The 21,101-nt window shown below is 39.2% G+C and overlaps 1 protein-coding gene across 4 annotated transcripts in view; it reads right to left on the bottom strand.

Moving 5' to 3' along the window:
- LOC307136650 (procathepsin L-like) overlaps window positions 1–20,392 on the bottom strand; it is a 1,021,532-nt gene extending 1,001,140 nt beyond the window's left edge. The window contains exons 1-4 of one of the 4 annotated variants that reach the window (XM_079833869.1): window positions 19,918–20,226; window positions 18,969–19,296; window positions 8,096–8,515; window positions 5,058–6,276 (exon numbers count right to left, since the gene is read on the bottom strand). In XM_079833869.1, coding sequence (XP_079689995.1) covers window positions 6,230–6,276; window positions 8,096–8,515; window positions 18,969–19,296; window positions 19,918–20,004 — 882 coding nt within the window. In that variant the 5' untranslated portion in view covers window positions 20,005–20,226 and the 3' untranslated portion in view covers window positions 5,058–6,229. Of the gene's footprint in view, window positions 1–5,057; window positions 6,277–7,396; window positions 8,516–18,968; window positions 19,297–19,917 lie in introns of those variants that run through there. The other 3 variants (XM_079833870.1, XR_013817816.1, XM_079833867.1) reach the window with 3 other exon arrangements.
- Window positions 20,393–21,101: the final 709 nt, after the last annotated feature.

Below are 21,101 nucleotides of genomic sequence, written 5' to 3'. Positions count from 1 at the left end.
AAGTCGGTCTGTGATTGGTTCCTGCAAAAGTGTAACAGAAGCAGTAGAAATTAATGTACAGGTTTCCAGACTGAGTTGAAGGGGAAATCAAATCGCCGGCAGATCAGGCTGGGTTTATCCAGTCTAACAAATCTCTGGAATACTTGATTCAAATTGGTCCATTGCGTTATTCAACACTCTGATCTTAAAGGGATAGTTCACCCAAAAATTAATACAGACGAATACAATGAGATATATTGAAAAAAAATTCCTGGCTCTTCCAAGCTTTATAATGGCAGTGAATGGCAGCCCAAAAAAGTGTATCCATCCATTATAAAAGTAATCCACATGGCTCTGGGGTGTTAATAAAGGCCTTCTGAAGTGAGGTTTTGTAAGAAAAACAACCATATTTCACATGTTATAAAGTAAAATATCTATAGCTCCCAGCGGACTATCTTCCATATTCAACTTACGGAAAAAGCATAACTTGCACAAAGTTGTCGTCGGATGTAGCGTAAATGTTCCGAACTGCATGAGGTGTTATGTAAGTTGAATACTTTGCTTCAGAAGGCCTTTATTAACGCCCCGGAGCCGTGTGGATTACTTTTATAAGGCCCCGTTCACACCGCAAGTCTTAATGCTCAATTCTGATTTGTTGCTCAGATCCGATTTTTTTGTTTGACTGTTCACATTACCTTTTAAAATGTGGCCTATATCTGATTCCAGTGTGAACTGTTTGAGGTTTCAAACTAACCCGCATGCGCAAAAGAACAATAACAATGACATCAGACGCAGCACGCTGTTGCACTAAAGTTCGGGAGGTTATGGAGGAAGCAAGCATTTTCGCTTTTATTTCAAAATGTTTGTGTAATGGAAGCCGTAACATTAATGAGCAGGTGCTGATGAGGACAAGAACGAAGAGAAAGAGAGCAAAATTGGTTATTTTGGCCTTTTGCAGGTTTAACGGCTGACAGCTGGGTTTATCGCCCATAACACGGCTAATCTCGTTATAAAATGGGCAGGTGATGCGACCACGACCGCTTCGGTTGTTAGAATCATTTGCTTCTTTAAATTAACCTTTAAGACTCTTTACCTTCCTTTGGCACTGAAGCCACGTTCTTCTGTGTCCCCGTTCTTTCATTTCGTGTGCTATTTTTAAAAAAAACGGAGCGATTACGGTAGGATCCTTCTAGTTTAGCTTGAATTGAAGTATCTCCCCATATACTAATTAGGGCTAACACCTCACTCTCCCTCCAGTGACTCGCTCCATCGCTGTTCTCCATATCTAGTCAAGTTTTTAATGTTACTGTCTGTGTCTGTTGTGTCTAGGGCTAACTCGCCGGCGCATAATTGTGACAAATGTCGACGTAGATTGACAAGTCGCATCAAATCCGCCTTGGTTGTTCACACTGCGGCCGCATTGAAAAAAATCAGATCTGGGTCTGATTCAGGACCACATATGTATGTGGTCTGAATCTGATTTGAAAAAATCAGATCTGGGCAAGATTTGAGTGTTCACACTACCTCTGAAGAAGTCTGACCTGGTCACTTGACCCCAAAAAAATCAGATTTGGGCCACTTTTGCCTGCAGTGTGAACGGGGCCTAACAGATGGATGCACTTTTTTGGTCTTCAAATTTTGGGCTGCCATTCACTGCCCTTTTAAAGCTTGGGAAAGCCAGGACGCTTTTTTAATATAACTCCGATTGTATTCGCCTGAAAGAAGAATGCCTGGGGGTGAGTACATTTTGAGATTTTTTTTCTTTTTTGGGTGAACTATCCCTTTAATGTTCGCCAATGCCCAAAGCATCGCTCAGCTGGGTAACTGACAGTGGCACTACTTTAATGCCGCTCATATCAACCGTTCATTGAAATGTAATGGTGACATCTTGCATCTCATTGGTCGACTGTAGTGAAAAGGACCTCAGAGAACGCTTAGCAGAAGCTTTAACACAATGTGCAGGTAAGATTAGCATCATTTATACATTTTTATCACCACACAAACCCAGTCCAACCCAAATTCACACACTCATGTTTACTAAATGGAGCCATAGACTTTTGTTGTCACTGGACAAAATACAGTGAGCCCATCAATATCACAAAACAACCTGCTTTAGAGTGATACACATCCTCTTCGTGACCTTATCCTGCTTATAACATGGTTGTCCATGTGGCAATAGAAGTCTATGGCTCCGTTTAGTAAACGTGTGAGTGTGTGGATTTGGGTGAGTTGCGACTCATTTAGCTTTTTTTTTTTTTAAGCTTTGATATAAATGTATAAGTCACGAAAAAAGCACAGTGGATTATCACTTACATATTTGAGTCCGGAAGGGAATGAATAAAGAAAAGGTTGAATGGTTGTCATTACAGCACACTGTAAGAGTTAATGAGAGTTTTAATGTAAAAAGTACATACAGTACATACAATGTTCATGTTGATTCAGGAACACAAAGTGAAAGCTAGAGACAAAGATCACCAGCTTCTTTGTCAACACATTCACATGTACATTTTATTACACATACTGTCACGATTTCGGGTTTCTCATTCTCTCTTCTCTTGTGATTAATGTACCATTTGATTTCCTGTTAAATGAGTGGGAAGATGCAAACTATTTTGAAATAGCTAGTCTCGATTTCTTTGAAAAGTTTTACTAAACCCCAGACATCCTGTTTACCTCAGTCAAGGTTTTGCCCCACTAACATATCCTCCCTGCTTCTCGTCACCTTTTCTCTCTCTCATTGTATCATAATAATTTTTTGGCACTCTCTCAGATGATCATGAATTCTGTGGACTCAAGGCCATGCCACCGATCATTCATGTCTCTCTCAGCTGTTTTTTGCATTGTCATGACAGAGGTTAAAGATAAAGTGACATGACAGCAGAGTTCCCTGGATTTGAAGAACATGTCACATGTGGTTTAGAGTAACGTGTTGCAGTTCCCATTAACTGGACAATGAGCTGTTTTGTACGGAAGTGGACAAAAGTACAGACCTCATCTTGTTTTCTGCGCGTGTTTTGTGGCGGTTTGAAATGTATATATGTGGGCATCTGTGTGTGCTCATGTGCTAGTTCGTAGTATACATATTATGTATGTGTGTATCTGTGTGGGCTTGTTTGTGCATACACATCTTCTTGCTCATTATTGTCTATTATAAATGCATATGCTTCCATTGTTGTTGTAGTGTACATACATAGTTATGATGGGTCACAAAAGAATAAATTACACTTTTAAATATATTCAAACAGGAAGCTGTTATATTAAATGAATAATATTTCACAATATTATTGTGAATATTATTATTTTACTGTATTTTTGTCAATAAATGCAGCCTTGGTGAGCATAAGAGACTTTCAAAAACATAAAAAATTTAAATTATTCCAAACTTTTGACCGGTATACAATTCTACTGACCATATGTAGTATAATTGTGCATATTGTTGGGTCTATGCAGTGAATGATAATAATATATACATAATTGCTTAATTTTAAAGACTTGATATTCACTTGATCTTCAACATAAAATCTGGGTTCTGAAGCAAAACCAGCTGCAAATGACGGAGCAAAAATACATTAGAAGTCATGAGAGAAGCCACCAGATGACACAAAACCACTTGCTTGCATTATTTCTGATCACATGTTTGAAGCATACAATCTTTACGACTTCAGTCAAGTGACTGACTGTATGTGCGTTCTAAAAACCTGGACAGACAGATGACCATTATCTGCCGACAAAAATATTTCATTGTATCATCTTACACATGATTGTCATATAACAATAATATAACTTTCAATATAACTTTCCTTTAACAGCATAAACTTCAGTCTCAGCCAATTCTTTGCAGCTGACCTGCAAATCAAGAATTGTGTTTGTTAACTTGACCCTTGATGCATTATAACAACTTTGTTATTATTTTCATCATTTTTTGTATTCACACCATTAATTAACAATACATGACCAGCAGAGGTCGTTTTTGTCTCTGTAGTGTGTGTGTGTGTGTGTGTGTGTGTGTGTGTGTGTGTGTGTGTGTGTGTGTGTGTGTGTGTGTGTGTGTGTGTGTGTGTGTGTGTGTGTGTGTGTGTGTGTGTGTGTGTGTGTGTGTGTGTGTGTGTGTGTGTGTGTGTGTGTGTGTGTCCTAGCAAACCCTATATTATAGGGAAAAAATGTCCCCACAAATATGGCAATCTCCAAAATCCTTGTCCTTGTGGGGACATTTTTGGTCCCCATGAGGAAAACAGCTTATAAAGCGTACTGTGTGTGTGTGTGTGTGTGTTAGTGTGTGTGTTAGTGTGTGTGTGTGTGTGTGTGTGTGTGTGTGTGTGTGTGTGTGTGTGTGTGTGTGTGTGTGTGTGTGTGTGTGTGTGTGTGTGTGTGTGTGTGTGTGTGTGTGTGTGTGTGTGTGTGTGTGTGTGTGTGTGTGTGTGTGTGTGTGTGTGTGTGTGTGTGTGTGTGTGTGTGTGTGTGTGTGTGTGTGTGTGTGTGGGCATGTTTTTGTGAAATATCAGGACACAAATGTGACATAGGTATTACAAAAAGAGGGTGAAATATGAGGACGTTCCCCATGTCCTCACTTTTCAAAATGCTTATAAATCACACAGAACAAGGTTTTTTTCACAGAAAGTGAACTGCACAGTCTCCTGTGATGGGTAGGTTTAGGGGTAGCGGCAGTGTTGTAAGGGGATAGAAAATACGGTTTGTACGGTATAAAAACCATTACGCCTATGGAATGTCCTCACATTTCACAAAAACAAACGTGTGTGTGTGTGTGTGTGTGTGTGTGTGTGTGTGTGTGTGTGTGTGTGTGTGTGTGTGTGTGTGTGTGTGTGTGTGTGTGTGTGTGTGTGTGTGTGTGTGTGTGTGTGTGTGTGTGTGTGTGTGTGTGTGTGTGTGGTTAGTGTAGAGGGATAGAATATACAGTTTGTTCAGTATAAAAAAATCATTATGTCTATGGAAAGTCCCCATAAAAGATGGAAAAATGTTTCAGCTTCTGTTTTAGCTTAAAACATGAATATAAATAGTCCCGTACCAGCTGGCTGTCATGTTTTATAGTTTTGGCAGAGAAGGCTTTAGAACCAACTATTCAGGAACCCATTTATAATTTCATGATCAGACAAGAGTGAGTTTGTGCCCTACAACATCAGTTATAAGCCTAGGACATCTTTTCTTCCAGAGGAACATAAACGGTCCGAACATAAACGGTCCGAACAGGATCAAATCATAGGCTGCAGGAGCTCATCGTTACCTGACATACAATAGTGAATGAAGGCTTTCCGTTCCTGTGACTTACATGTAAGCTTTCTTTGGTTCACAATTTGGATGCCATGAAGACAAATCAGATTTTTAATGTCCAACTCAAATCGGAAATATATAACAAACAATTTCAATATTTCACAACCATAGAAGTCTTTTTGAAATGAGTAGGCCATGACAAGTAGGCTTAGAACATATTTTAAATGCATATTAAACAAGGAAATACAAACACCTTCTTGAATTTAACAAGCAAGTCAATTTTAAATTCTGTAAAGTAGACCGAGACATAAAAATACACCTTAAACGACTTTCCCCTTATAACAACATCAATGGAACATTTTCAGTTCTATACAGTGGTTCATTAACTTGGGAAATCATTTTATTTCACTCTTTTGGTATGGTTTATTAATTCTTTGAGATCTCTCAAAGAGATTTTTTAATTTAACTGTTTCACACCATGTTACGTTTCCTAAGAAAAAGAAAAAAAATTGGCACTGGCCTTGAGTGTATTTTAATTGAAACACATAAATACTGTACTATTGTTTATATAAATAAAAATACTGTACATGAGAAGAAAAAAAACAATGCGAAGAAACAATACAAACATCCTTATTCAATCAATATAAACCAGATTTTTTAGGAAATGTATCATTCTATATATACTGCACCATGCGATGTTTCTTACGTCTCAACGTCCAAACAGAACCGTAGAGGGCAAGCTGGATTTTTACACCACAATAAATTAATTTGAAAAAGATCAAAAAGAGAAAAAACGGATCAAAAACAGAAAGACCATGTTGTCTAGTGCCCCTGCCTCCCCTAGGCGTTCTCTCATCACCCTATGTTCATATCTCCATGGTGCACACAAATAGTCCTGGAGCGTGTTCAGAGCGTGTGCAGAGCTGGTGGAGAGCCAGTGTGCGTGGGGGCTAAAGAAACAACAGTTCGGCTACAATGGGCCAAACTGCAGGCTTTAATTGGATGGTCGATGAAGGGCTTCTCATTAAAACCAGTAGAGCTCCTTCCCTTTCTTGTGGTGCTGGAGACCTGCTGTGCAAAGCAGACAGGAACACAATGGCTGAAAACAAGGAGGACCCATACACACACACAATCTCCATGGTGGCTGCAAACTCTTTATATAATAAGCACCAACAACTGAGGCCAAACAATCAATTTCCTGCCATTAACCTGTAGGGCATGTGGCTAAGTTTGCTTTTAAAATAATTCATGCACCTTTATAAATGGAACATTCTGGAAATTTGATTGGTAATTGCTGGTAAACTCTCAGTTAAGCCATATTCGAACGGTATTTGTTTCTCACGTGGAAGTCCGTAAAAATTAATTTGCATGCCACCTCAGTGATAAAACTTGTGCATTCGGATGGCGATTTATGCCGCGTTCCAGGCAACCGGTAACCCGTGTTTTTCCAACCTTCTACCCGTGAAAGTGGACTGGAACGGCAGCCAAACCCGTGACTTCCCACCCGTGAACTCGTACTAGATCGATGTACTCCCAGTTATGAGTTTTGACGTCACATAGCCTGCGAAGCAGCAATGGCAGCCCCCTACGAATGCAGTGTTTATGAAACAAATATACAAATAACATAAAATAAAAGGTATAACAGCTTTTCTTGCCGTCTGCGCTGTTTTTCTCCTCCGTTTCCCTCAAATAAGCAAGGAGTAAGCACCTTTGGCGATAGAAATGATTGTAAATGAGCATACACCCCGTACGGTCCGCCATGCTTTGTTTACATCTAACTACCACACAATTCCTTGGGCTCAGGCAATTTGGCGTGACTTTGCCTGGAACACTACAAAGTCGTGAGTCGTGGTTTGAAGTTGTAATTTACGGGCTCAAAAACCTGCCTGGAACGCAGCATTATTCTCGGTGGAGGAGCGAGTTTTGTGATTCTGCGCATCTGGGAACGCGCTGCTCATGTGGTCAATAACACGATTGTCTGCTGTAAATAAAATGTCATATGCTTGGTATAATAAGAATAAATGGATATTTAATTTAATAATAGGAAAATAATATCCTAATTATTATTTAATTATTTAAATCTGTTTAAAAATAGGAAGATATACACTCTATTTAAATGTTTTACTTTATAGCACTAAAAGTTAGCCTGACAAGCCGGACCCACATCAAGATGTTGGGTCTGGAAACTCACCATTGGCAGGGCTCAATCCGAGGGGCGGGATAAACGGTTGTCTTTCAAATTCAATAAAAAAATTATTAGTGTAGGAATTATGTTGAAAGGAAAATAGTTAAAATGCTAAAGCTAAAAAGGTAGAAGGTATATGTTTGTCAGCAGTTTAATGTATTATATTTATGTCTTAAATTAGACACGTCTTTATCATTTTATTAGGGATCTTTCTACAGATTTATACAGATTTGTGTCCCTTTTACACCTGTAAGAAATACATTTGATAATAAATAGCTGATGCTGAGTTTTACTATTTGTTCATTTTTTACATTGTGTCCCTATTGGCATCAACCTTGTTACCATATTTTCCCCTTTTTAAAGTGATGAACTATTTTATAAATCAACATAAATCACAAACATAATACTAATTTCAAGAGGTGCACTTAGTAGGGGATGATCTTAAGATGTCAACCCATGTTGCAGCATGATATTTTTTAATAAATGAATTTTGACATTTGATAATAATCATTGGAAATTTGTAGAAATATCCTTTAATTTTTTGAACACTTTAAATAACACATTTTTCATCTGATAGAATGTCTAAAATGTTTCAAATGTATTTTAAATATCACCTTCAATATCAAAGGCACTCATTTAATAAAATGATGAATTACAATAACCTCATGCATTTACATTTTATTTGCCTACATTGGATCACCTTACCTGATTCCATGTTGAGAGCCAGACTCTGTGCCACTTCCCCAGGCGGAAGCAGCCCTGGCCATGTTGCAGTGGGTTCCAGCTTTCCCACTTCATAATGCCCAGGCAGCGTCGGGAGATGAGGCGGCCGGACGGCAGGCATCAGCAGAGGTCCATAGTGGGCATCCAGCCCAGGAGGGGAGTACAGTTCGTGAAGGGGCCGCGGGGCGGGATAGGGCTGGCTTTGAGAGTAGCTCCAGGAGTCTGATGGGTGTGGGTGAGCGTGTGAGTGAGGCAGACCGGGGTGCAAGGCCTGGGCGTACGGGTCCATAGCGTAGGTGGGAGCACCTGCGGGATCACAGTGGGGTCGGCTGGGCGGAGAGGGGTAGTTACTGTCCCAGAAAGATGGAGGGAAACTGCGTCGACTGTTTGAGGATGAAGCTTCTGATGGGGAGAGAAAAGAAAGAGAGAATGACAAAGAGAAACAGAGAGCAAAGGGCATAATATTATGTTTGTATGGAAAGAAAATGTACATTTTTGCTACACTGTAAAAAAATATCACATGCTATCTGCTTAAAAAAATTATGGTAACAATATTACACGTATTATATTTGAGTAGATTTTAAGGTTGTTTTTTTTTAGTGAAATTTACCCAAATAAATTAAGTAAAAATTCCTAAATTATTTAGTCTATGGCACATGATGAATTTAATATTATTAATGGAAAGTGCTTTTTTAATTTAAGTTGACTTTAAAAAATAGGTCATAAATGATATTAAATGGAAATGACCTGTTTATACATAGACTGTTTACTGCTAGCGCAAGCAGAAACATTGCTAACTCAGAACACTTGCTATTGCACTAGCATTAGAAAAGTTATTTCTCATTGAACAAAGAAACATGCTTAATAATAATAATAATATTTGCAGGTATTTACATCACAACCTTACCATAAGCTCTACTCTTCTGCACAATGGTAACGGTCAAAACTTCAACATAACAGAAACTCTTTCAAATGTCAAATATAACCAAACATTAAATATTTACAGATGTTTCCCTTCACTCAAAAACACATAAAATAACACTTAATTTCAATATTAACTCTCTATTTCCAGCCATATGCAAAGCATGTTGGGAACTAACAATGGTGTCTCTAAATAAAACTGCACAATTGAGCTAATTCTCTTAAAATAAATAGGTAACCTTATTTTCCTTAATTTTATCAGCTTAATTGGTTCTTCGATTGAAGCCTCAAAATTGCTTACATTTCCTTAAAAAAATTAGGAAAATGTATCTCTTGGCTTTAATGGGGAAATGTTCTCAATATTTTCTATACAACACTGAACCACAGTTTTCTTAAGAAAATATACAGACTATTTTTAATTATCACCTTAATTTTTTTTGGTGAAAATTACAAGACACATGATTCATTTTTTACAGTGTAATTATTTAATGATTTTTGGGAAAGATCAACATCAAAGACAAGGGTTTTCCCATTAAATGTGGGAAGCTGTTGAGATAGCCTATGTCTTGCACTACAACATTTTAGAGAACAGTCAACAAAACAAAACTGATATGTAAATGCAGTACAGTACAGTAAATTACAATAGTACTACTGTTCAGGGTCAGAAACTAATGGGGACTAGGGGCAAACATGCTATAAAAATCCAAATATAGGTGCACAAAATAACCCTTATGAGTTTTTGTTTATTTATATTTATAACATATGATATAGTTAAGCAAACATATGAGCAAGAGTGCTATTTCCCCAGATATTAGTACAATCGCAAATGTGATTTTGAAATGAAAAAATTTTAATTCTGTCAGCATTTACACACCCTCAAGTTTTGCTGAAAGATGATATTTTGAAGAATATTGGGAACCAAACAGTCGGTGGACCCCGTTGACTTCCGTAGGGACAAAAAAAATACTATGGAAGTCAATGGGGTCCATCAACCTTTTGGTTACCGACATTCTTCAAAATGTCTTCTTTTGTGTTCAGCAGAACAAAGAAATGTATACAGGTTTAGAACAACTAAGGGTGGATAAATGATGAAATTTTCATTTTGGGTGAACTATTCCTTTAAGTGACTTACATTTTATGCATTATATATTGTCTATTTTTGCTGTATTTTGTCAACAGAAATAGTTCCAAACAAAGCCAGAAACAGAACAGTTGTGCATCTCTTTCGTTCCTGAATGGATCTGAGTTTTTGCATAAGTGAATGAGAATGATTCATGAATGTATCCGGTTGAGGGAATGATTCAAATACACAACCCAATTGCTGGGTTAGTCCATTTTCAACCCAACTTGGGTTATTTTTAACCCAGCATTTTTTAGAGTGTAGTATACCCACTTTTAAAGTACTCATAAAAGAGTAGGTAAAAGTATCCGGATGACCTACTTCTTCTAGCGAGATTCTGAAGTGTGCATACGATGGAGATTTTACTATCCCATGAGGCCACGGGAGAGGATTTGTGAATTGCAGTGATGTGACGTAACTGACGCTGGTAGGTCATATGATAATAACAACATGGCGAATGTACTACAGATTACATTCATACTACATAGAACATATACTCTTTTAGCGGTCACAAAGTAAGTAGGCCTACTTATTCAAAATAAGTACCTACTATTGAGAGTATGCGATTTCAGACACAGACCGTGTTTTTTCCTGAATGAATCAGCAGTTTTGAATGAATAGTTTGAATGAATAATTCAATGACTTGCCACCTACTAGCGATTTTAGTTTTATAAAAGTAGGCTATAATTTTGAGCCTAGGACGTGAACAGCTCCTGGTAGAACGTCACAGGTTGCCATCTCGTGATTGCGGTTACGACATGACATGAACCCAGCATAATCTTGATTTTTTTTGGTTCAAGAGGGTTTACGGCACTCTGTGACTGTCTGTCTATAACTCTGCATAGCCTTATGAAACATGTTAATGACGTGTGATGTCTGCACAAGCTGTCACGCAGCCAGCATGGAATAGATGGACCAAAGACGAAGAATATCCAAACAAGATATATTTAATTCAGGAAGACTAAGGCCCTGTCCCAAATGGCACCCTAAACCCTCACGGTCATCCTCTGAGTCTGCACTTTCACGACGTGATGCCGCTTTGACTGCCGAGAAGAAGTCGGCAGAAGTGCGCATCTAGGGCGCATATCGACCTCAAAGGGGCGCTCGTTAGCACCCTTCTGAGACCTAAAATGACAAATGGGACACCCTGCGGTCTCGTGGGCCACAAGACCGAAAGTGCACATGAAGTGTGCCATTTGGGACAGGGCCAAAGAGTCCACACACACACTCTGGGGAACACATCCAATCACCGACAGCGCACTGAACAGAACAGGGAGACTTTATAAGGAAAGTAATGAGGGAGAACAGAAACAGGTGCAAATGGTTAACTGATTAAGACACACAATGGGGGCAAATTAACTGAACAAGACAAGACAAACTAAGGCCCGTCCACACGGAGACACGCTTAGCTGTATATACGTAAAAATTTTGTACTGTATCAATGTTTTGTCCACATGGATCTGGCGTTTTGGGTGCATGAAACCGATATTTTTTGAAACCGGGTCCCAGAGTGGATAAATCTGAAAACGACACGTCTTGTTTTCGTGTGTACAGCCAATCCGTATATTTTGTGAAATGGTGATGTCATCACACCACGTCCCGCACGGGAAAGACTAGTGCTGCGTTCCAGTTCATTTTTATTATGCCCTTCACTCGTAAGCTTCCTTCCGTCTTGTTCACTCGGATGTGTGTCATTGCTTACGTTGCATGAGTGCCCACTACTGGAGGAACCTTTGCAATGGACTGAACTGGAACATCCCAAGCCCTTGATCACTTCGAATCCACTATGGAGTTGATTTATTTATTCATTTTTTCCTTACGAAATTGTTTAATGCAGCATTCTATATGTATATATGTGTATTTGTTTGTTTTTGTATGTTTTTAAAAATAATAGAAATATCATAGTGTTGTTTGTGGTGTGGTAAATTAAACGCGATATGCGGTGACGTCACAATCGTGTTGCATTGTGGTATATGAAGCTGCCTGAAGTGTACATGGGAAGTAGACTCGCTCCCTCGGTCAAAATCGAGGGAGCAAGGGTCTGTCCATATAAACTTCCCTTGTCCACTTCACGAAGTGGAACGCACTTCAAAATCGCGGCGGGGATTCCCCAGAGGGGAAGTGCTTAGGGAAGTTTGCAAGTGCGTGTCTAAAACTGGAGTGGAACGCAGCACAAAAAGGGATACAACTATGGGCACTGGGCATGCGCACATCAATATTGCGTTATTTAATTTCTGTATTTGCATTATTGTAAGGGTAGGATTATGGTTGGGGTAGGCGTTAATAAAACACATCTGGTGAGTAGCAAATGTATTTATTGTTATTTCATTGTGAGATTTTGCCTCACTTTCTACCATTGCTGTACCCGTTCTAGCCACAACTCTTCTTCTCCGGTTTTAGTTTGTTTCTGTGGCAAAATTACAGCGCCACATACTGGCCTGGCATGTATACTACAACGTTTTGAGTCGGTTTCAGTGCTCTCGTGTGTACGCAGATATTTCTTGAAACGAGAAGGGAAAAAAATTGGATAGGGAAAGCTCTGGCTTCGTGTGGACGGGGCCTAAATGAAGATCATAACTGTTACACAAGCAGGGTGCACGGAGGTATGAAAATACATATGTTGACAGGCAGTTAGGACATTGTATCATTTAGACCTAGGGTGACCAGATTTCTCATGGTGGAATACAGGACGGGTGCTGTCTGAGCGAGCGCTTCTGTGTGTGTCATTCAGCACGATACCACATTGAGTTTTTTTCACAACTTACCATGCATAATAACTTGATAAACTCTTTTTGATGACCCTCTTTAAATGTACACACTCCTCCACACTCTCTAATATCACTACTGAAAGTTAATCGATAAAGAATTGTGATTGGATGGTAATTCCCCAGCAAATATTTGGATGTTTAATGACCGTTGAAAAGACGCCATTGTTGAAAAATAGTTCCAAAATGAAAGTTGAACGGACCTATCTGAATGCATTTTTAGGAAATGTTCTGTGTTGCATATTTTTACAGATTTATGCCGTCCTATCGCTATCAACCAATAAAACAAAAAAGTGTTTATAAAAAATGTTAATGAAAAATTTGTTTTTATCACTGCTACTGTTGCTATGGTGACCTTTAGGCGAATATGTCCTCTGTTCCCTAGCATCTCTTCAGTGTGCTCTGACTAACTGTAATCTTACATGGATGATTACTGAAATGTTGTCTGAACGCCATCCTTTGGAGTGTTTAAGCTTTAAAATTGGGGTTAGACCCCCCCATAATTTGCACGTCGGTGTCGGAGAGTTATCATATTATTATAGGTTCAGCTGTGATAACATTTCTCTGTGTCTCATTGGTCTACATATAAGGCCGTTGCACCTTGGACTCTCAGGTCAGGCTTGTCACATGATTTCACATGATTTCCAGCCCCACGCCCTCAGATGTCTTTCTGATTGAATCATATGGTGTTCCATTTGCTTCTAAAGAGCTTAGCACACATCACAGAAATACACACAGCCACATGAGAGAGATGAGAGACGGAAAGAGAGAGAGAGGGGGAAAGAGAGAGCTAGAAAGGAGTAAGAAAGGAGTAAGAACTCCCATTAAAGATATACAAAGGAAGAAGTCAAGATATTGACAAACAACAAAAAAGAAAATTCACATTTTTTTTATGTGAACATGCTTTAGACAGACATGTTTGACTGTTGCGCTCTCGTCTCACATCTTTCGCAGTGTTTCTCACATAACATGGCGTTCCAAAAGCGTGGCGCTCAAGTTAAAAGAAGTCAAACTTTTAAGAAGACGCGCCTCCACTGACCTGCATTCTGTGTGAACAGTCTGTCTGTCCTAAAGGTCTATATAAGGCAGGATTTTAAACTTTGAGAACCGCATGTGGTCTTCTTCTACTCTCATGTCAACTCCCCAACACCTCCACAGACCTGCAGACCCCTGTCTCTGCTCGTGCCCCCACCTGTTGTTTTTACTAACCCTCTCGCCCCCCGTAACCCCTCGTAGAATGTGGAGGGAGGGGTGGAGTATGTTTTTAGCCGTTACTTTTATATTTAGAATTCTTCTGAAAAAAGACACCGGTGATGTAGTCGTGATCAGAGGAGGGGTGGACGAGCTCCTCATAAATCTGACGCTTGGTATTGTGAGCTGTTTGAACGCGATACGAGCTCGAGCCAGTGCGCTTACCACCGCGTATAAACATAGTATCTGTTGGGAGGCAGGGAGCGTCTGAGAGGCTAGATGAAGATGTCACGGGGAGGGAGGGAGAGAGGGAGGGAATAAACCAAAGGTTCAATAAGGTAAACACACACAATAATCACCACCTTGCATAGGAGACACTTGTGTGAGCTGGTATTCAACAGGAATCTCACTTGGCAGCACAAAAACAGGCAGAAAGCAGTAGACGTTTGTGATTATTTGTGCGTGTTCAACATTGTCACTTCGCTCCTGCCCACTCAAAAATGAAAATTCGATCATTTATTTACCCTCATGACCTTGTGAGCTCATATGATTGTCTATCTTCTGCAGAACACAGCTGTTTTTTGTCTTTCATGCCGTCCTTTTTGTAGCTTGAAACGCATAGACCTTCTTGACTTTAACGGGGTCATGAATTGAGAAATCTTTACATTTTCTAAAATCTAATTCTCCTTGATCTTTGGACGTGTAAGAGGTCATTCTACTATCAAAACATCCTGTACGTTTCAGAACTCAACATCAACAACTCAAACATCTTTTATTAAAAATTAAGCTCCAGAAACAACTTGTTTCAGATTTTGTCACATTATGATGTCATAGTGCAACAAAAGACAGCCTTTGCAGAATCAAATCAATGCCTATTTCTAAGTCATCACGTCTTTGGTCCTGCCCACTGGCGCGTTAGTGAGATGAGAAGGAGAGAAGAGAGATAGGCCCTTTTCCAAATGGCACACTTCATATGCACTTTCGGTCTTGTGGACTTACAATGGCAGCCGTTGTCCATGTGACCATAGGGTGTCCCATTTGTCATTTTAGGTTTCAGAAAGGTGCTCACGAGCTCGCCCCTTTGTGCCCTAGATGCGCACTTTTGCCGAGAAGCGGTACTTCACGAAAGTGTGGACTCAGAGAAAGACCGTGAGTGTTCAGGGCATTTGGGACGGGCCATACACTCTAAAAAATGCTGTGTTAAAAATAACCCAAGTTGTGTTGAAAATTGACTAAAATGGACTAATCCAGCAATTGGGTTGTTTTAACCCAGCGATTGGGTTGTTTTAAGCAAACATTTAACCCACAAAACAACCCAATCGCTGGGTTAAAACAACCCAATTGCAGGGTTAGTCCATTTTCAACCCAACTTGAGTTATTTTTAACCCAGCATTTTTTAGAGTGTACAGAATCACTAAAAATAACATTACCTTCCAAAGGATCCTAATGCTAGGATAGTTATTTATTTTCAACTATGTCTCAGTAGATCATTATTTGTTGTTTGGTACATTTCACTGTGGATTCTTTGGTAATCAATGTATGTTTACATGACAATGATGTATTTCCTTTGCATTTTTCCCATGCAGGCGACAACATTGTCAAAACAATCACTGTTCACACGGATTCACAAAAAAATTACGCTGTATTATGCATTCCAGGCCATTAGTTGGCGATGTCACTTTGTGAAGAAACACTACATGCCTATAGATTGAACGCGTAATGCATGCGCATGATGTCACAGTTTTCACAAATTCACATTTTTGTAGTTTACACAGAGACGATAACAGTATAGTTTTCAAAAAGCTTACATTTTCTGTTGACATGTAGTTTTACATTTTTATGTAAAAATGTAAAAGTTTTATGTTTATGTGTAAACGGCCCCAAGTCGTGATTTCAGTAATGCCATTAATTCTAATGCCTAAGATGATTTCTGATATGATTCATGTACAGTCAGACGTTCTCAAAATCGTTTATTGCTGTTTATGTATCAAGCAAGTGGCTAAACGGTCAACTTCACTTAGTTTCTCTTAGTAGCATGAAAATAATCTATTTAAATTGTGATTAAATTATATACAGAAAGCGATCAAAGAAACCTCCTTTTATAATGTTGTCAATCAAAAGACATGTTTGTCATTGGCTACAATGCTTACTGCTGCAACCTTTCATCCTTTAATAAACACTTTTCACAATTAGTTAATCTCGACAGCTGTAATAGTAAAAACAGTAAACGTTTCTGAGAGTTCCACATGTAATACATATTTCAAGTACAAGATGTCAGCCAATCACAGCAGTGGGCGTTTACACTGTATCACAGCAGTTACGCCCCTTCAAACATAGTGTTCAAATCAGAGGCTAAAATCAGGGTATAAAATGGCCTTATATTTCTAAATGATGACCATTTTTGGTGTAAAAATCACACTAAAATGATAAGTGCACGTCAGGAAAGCTTATAAAAATAAATGCAGTTCATGACCCCTTTAATTGATTTTATGGACACAAACAGCTGAAACATTCTTCAAAATATCTTCTTCTGCGTTCCTTAAAAATAAGGGTTCCAAAGGGGGTTTTAGTAGTGATGCAATAGAAAATACATATTGGGTTCCACAAAGAACTTCCTGTGAACAGTTCTTTCAGAACACATTTTTTTGTGTGTGTGTGTGAAGAATATTTTAATAATCTGAAGAACTTCTTTCCACTAAAAAGAACCTTTGTAGAGTTTCTTAATGGAACCATCAATGTAAATAAAAACCTTAATTTTTAAGAGTGCAGAGGAAAGAAAACCGCACAGGTTTGGAACAACGGATGAGTAAATATTCTCTCTAACTTTGTTCTAACAAGCAGCTTCATTCAGTTCCATTAAAGGGGTCATGAACTGCTTTGTTTTATTGTTTTATGTTTCCTGGGGTGCACTTATAATGTTAGAAAGATTTTTTCATCAAAAATTGTCATCATTTATAAATAAAAGGCATTTTTCCTACCCTGATTTTAGACTCTGCTCTGAACGCTCTGTTTTAAAGGGTGTGTCTGCTGTGAGACTTCAGTGTAAACACCCACTGCTGTGATTGGCTAACGTCTTTTCCATTTGGGATAGTAGCCTATTACTCTCTCTTTTAGCGCGTTTTTACTATTACAGCTCTCATGGTTAACTAACCGTGAAAAGTGTTGCATTACATTTAGATCTAGATCTATGGCATTATATTTAGATCTATAGCATTATATTAAGATCTATCGCATTATATTAAGATCTATGGCATTATATTTTGATTTATGGCATTATATTTAGATCTATGGCATTATATTAAGATGTATGGCATTATATTAAGATCTATGGCATTATATTTAGATCTATGGCATTATATTTAGATCTATGGCATTATATTAAGATCTATATTAAGATCTATCGCATTATATTTAGATTGATGGCATTATATTAAGATCTATGGCATTATATTAAGATCTATGGCATTATATTAAAGGGTTAGTTCACCCAAAAATGAAAATTCTGTCATTAATTACTTACCCTCATGTCGTTCGACACCCGTAAGACCTCCGTTCATCTTCGGAACAGAAATGAAGATATTTTAGTTGAAATCTGATGGCTCTGAAAGGCCTCCATTGGCTCAATGGCACTTTACACTCTCAAGACCCTTAAAAGGTACTAAAGACGTCATTACAAAGTCCATCTCACTACAGTGGTTCTAAAATAACTTTATGAATCGGCGACAATAGTTTTTGTGCGCAAAAAAACCCCTAAATAACAACTTATATAGTGATGACGATTTCAAAACACGGCCTCATGAAGCTTCGAAGCGTTATGAATCAGTGAGCCGAATGATGATTCGGATCGCGTGTCAAACCGCCAAACTGCTGAAATTTGGCGATTCAAACCGCTGATTCGACTCGCTGATTCATAATGCTTCGAAGCTTCATGAGGCTGTGTTTTGAAATCGTCATCACTATGTAAGTCGTTATTTAGGGTTTTTTGCGCACAAAAACTATTGTCGCCGATTCATAAAGTTATTTTAGAACCATTGTAGTGAGATGGACTTTGTAACGACGTCTTTAGTACCTTTTAAGGGTCTTGAGAGTGTACCGTGCATTGTGCCAATGGAGGCCTTTCAGAGCCATCAGATTTCAACTAAAATATCTTCATTTCTGTTCCGAAGATGAACGGAGGTCTGACGGGTGTCGAACGACATGAGGGTAAGTAATTAATGACAGAATTTTCATTTTTGGGTGAACTAACCCTTTAAGATCGTGGCATGAAAGGTTGCAGTGATGATCATTGTAGCCGATCACACATGCTGAGCGCATGAAAGCAGCGATCTCATTGTTGCAACTGGACCAACCTCACATCCCTCGGTCTTGGTCCTCAACGGCACGTTTATTGCTTGGTAGCTCGATCTGGTTTAACACTAGGCCTATGTTACATGCGAGAATCGGTGGGTGGGGCTAAACAAGCAGTGATGAAGTAGGCGTTGATCTTCTTCTGCAGAGGCGGTGTTTCACCACACTCAGACGTCACAGCCTGGCACATTCTGAGATCCAGCATTTGCTGGGCCTGGCGTCAATAAAAGCTTTTCTTTGACTAGCAAGGAAGTTTTCATCTCCATAACTTACAGGATATTCTTATATCACGATGAACTTTTATATCAAAGGCTGAATGAAAAGTTGATTTCTCAATTCATGACCCCTTTAAATTCAAATTGATTTGATTCAGTACAGTTCATTAGAATGCAGATGAGCTGAGATCATTTGTGCACACAAATTATTGTAGTGATTTTAAATTCATTTTCTTGTGCTTATATCTTGCATCCGTCTCAGATGAAACTGATGGACACTTTTGCCACACTCTCACCTGTGCTGGGATCGCTGTGCCTCTTTTTGCCCTCGGCCTCCATGTAGGTGCTGAGAGCTCTGGAGAAGTGTTCGTCCACCACGCTGCTAATGTCCCCTTGGTAGTAGGTGAAGAGGATGCATCGTGAGCTCAGGTATTCTGCCTCCCTGACCTCTTTGTCCTTCGTAGCCTCCTCTACCTGTCCGGCCGAAGGGTATGGGGATGGGGACGGACCCCCCGAGCTGGAGCTTCCGGCAGAAACCGGGACGCCTTCTGAGCAGCACGGGACCCCCACGCTGTCCATCAGATCCCTGCAGCGAGACGAGGGGCTTCTGAGACCAAGGGGCGCCTAGAAAAATGAAGTAGTTGAGAACCATTGCGACACATTTTGTAGTGTGTGTGTCTGACTGTGTCAGTGTTTGTGTGTCTGACCGTGTGATTATTGATCAATACGTAAGAGCGTATGCAAATGCGATCATATATAAAAGATATAGGTAAGAGCAGGGCTAGTTGTCACTCAGGGAAGTTATTCTGAGTAAATATACAGATGTGTGTCAAAAATCCAGTTATGCCAATGCTTGTGTTCTCGGTGTCTCTTAAATTATGAGTTTTTCTCCTTTTCTCAAAATTAAAATTGCATAAAAAAATTATACACACTCATATAGTGTGACAACATGCCCCGAGCAAGAGGTTAATGTGTTCAGTGAGCTGCATATTTTAGCTGTATTTCTGTGCAATAACGGAAATGTTTGACTGATTTTAATAGCCAAGACTTGAAGGTGACCACTGAGAAATGGTCACTGGAGTGTGACAACTTGCCCCGGTCTTGCCGACCTCACACACACAGCAAACACATTCGTCATATAAACACTAAAAAGTGAGGTTTGCACAAAACAGTTGAATGATTAATTTAATAGTAAGTTAGCATGCATTTCACATAGGCCTATGCATTGCGCGGAAACGTGCTTACCGGTAAAGTGCTGATGAATGCTGAAGCTTTGTGCGCGTACGGTGCGTAATGACCATAAGCCGGGTACATAACATCCAGACAACTCATGATAACCCGCTCGCTCCTCTTGGCTTGCAGGCAACGGAACAGTCGCTCTCTGTTTCACGTGCAGAAGCAGAGAAGCGAATAAGAAAAGTCAGGTAGGACAGTGCAACATCTCGATGTCGGTAAGCAGAGCGCGCGGAGACTGATCAGTGGTCCACGGTGACGCACACCTGACAGCTGCGCTCGCGGGACTGTGGTTTGGTTTATACCACAGAATGAACCCAAGACAGAGCTTCACATGACGACCCCTCCCCTCCCACCCCACACCAAGACCCCCGACCACCCTCTAAAATGTAACTGCGTGATCCACACAATGCAGAGCACGTCCGTGAGTTTGGGCTACTGCAACATTCATACCATGATTGATGGTCAAAGCATCAAAAGCTTTCGTAATGATTTTGTGATTTTTGGGGGGATAAATAGGGGAGCGCGGGGCACAACCTAACGCGGGGTTAGTTGTCACGCGCATGTTTAACCATAGCAAAAGTTAATTTCTTACTTAAGTTTGGTTTTCATCTCTTTTTTTTTGTGTTTATTTTAAATAAGACAAATCCGATATTATTTTATTAATCTTATATCTGTTATGTAACAGTTGAGATCGTTCTTTAATGCTGATCTAACCAGTAGAAGCACGAGCCAAGATTTAAATCCCAGTTGCGCAGATGGTGTGTGTTGTAACACTGCGTTACAATGAGCCCCTATTAGAAATTTGCCATTATATTCTATACTTTTATGAATTCTTTTGAGAAACCATGAGAAAAGGGTGAATAATGACTGAGAGTTAATGTTCAGAAATGATTAATTATTATTATGTTTTGAACTATGCTGTATAGCTGTATTTAGCGATGTTTTTGTTGTCAAACTCAAAAATGAGTATATTTTTAATGGTTAAAAATGCCATTATTTCATTTTAAAAAGTTAATAATTGTATTTTGTTGACAAAATATTTTAGTTTGTCTTGTATTTTTTTTTTATTATACAGGTAACATTTTAAGCTGTTATTTGGTCATGTTACAATGTACCCCACCTATGGGGCATGTTGTCACATTTCACTTCCATTCTTTCGGGGTAAATCAAGAAAAAAGTATACATTGTATTAA

The sequence above is a fragment of the Gobio gobio genome (genome assembly GCF_949357685.1).
Source record: "Gobio gobio genome assembly, chromosome: 13".
Taxonomy (NCBI): domain Eukaryota; kingdom Metazoa; phylum Chordata; class Actinopteri; order Cypriniformes; family Gobionidae; genus Gobio; species Gobio gobio.
This window is presented reverse-complemented; position numbering and strand designations above follow the sequence as displayed.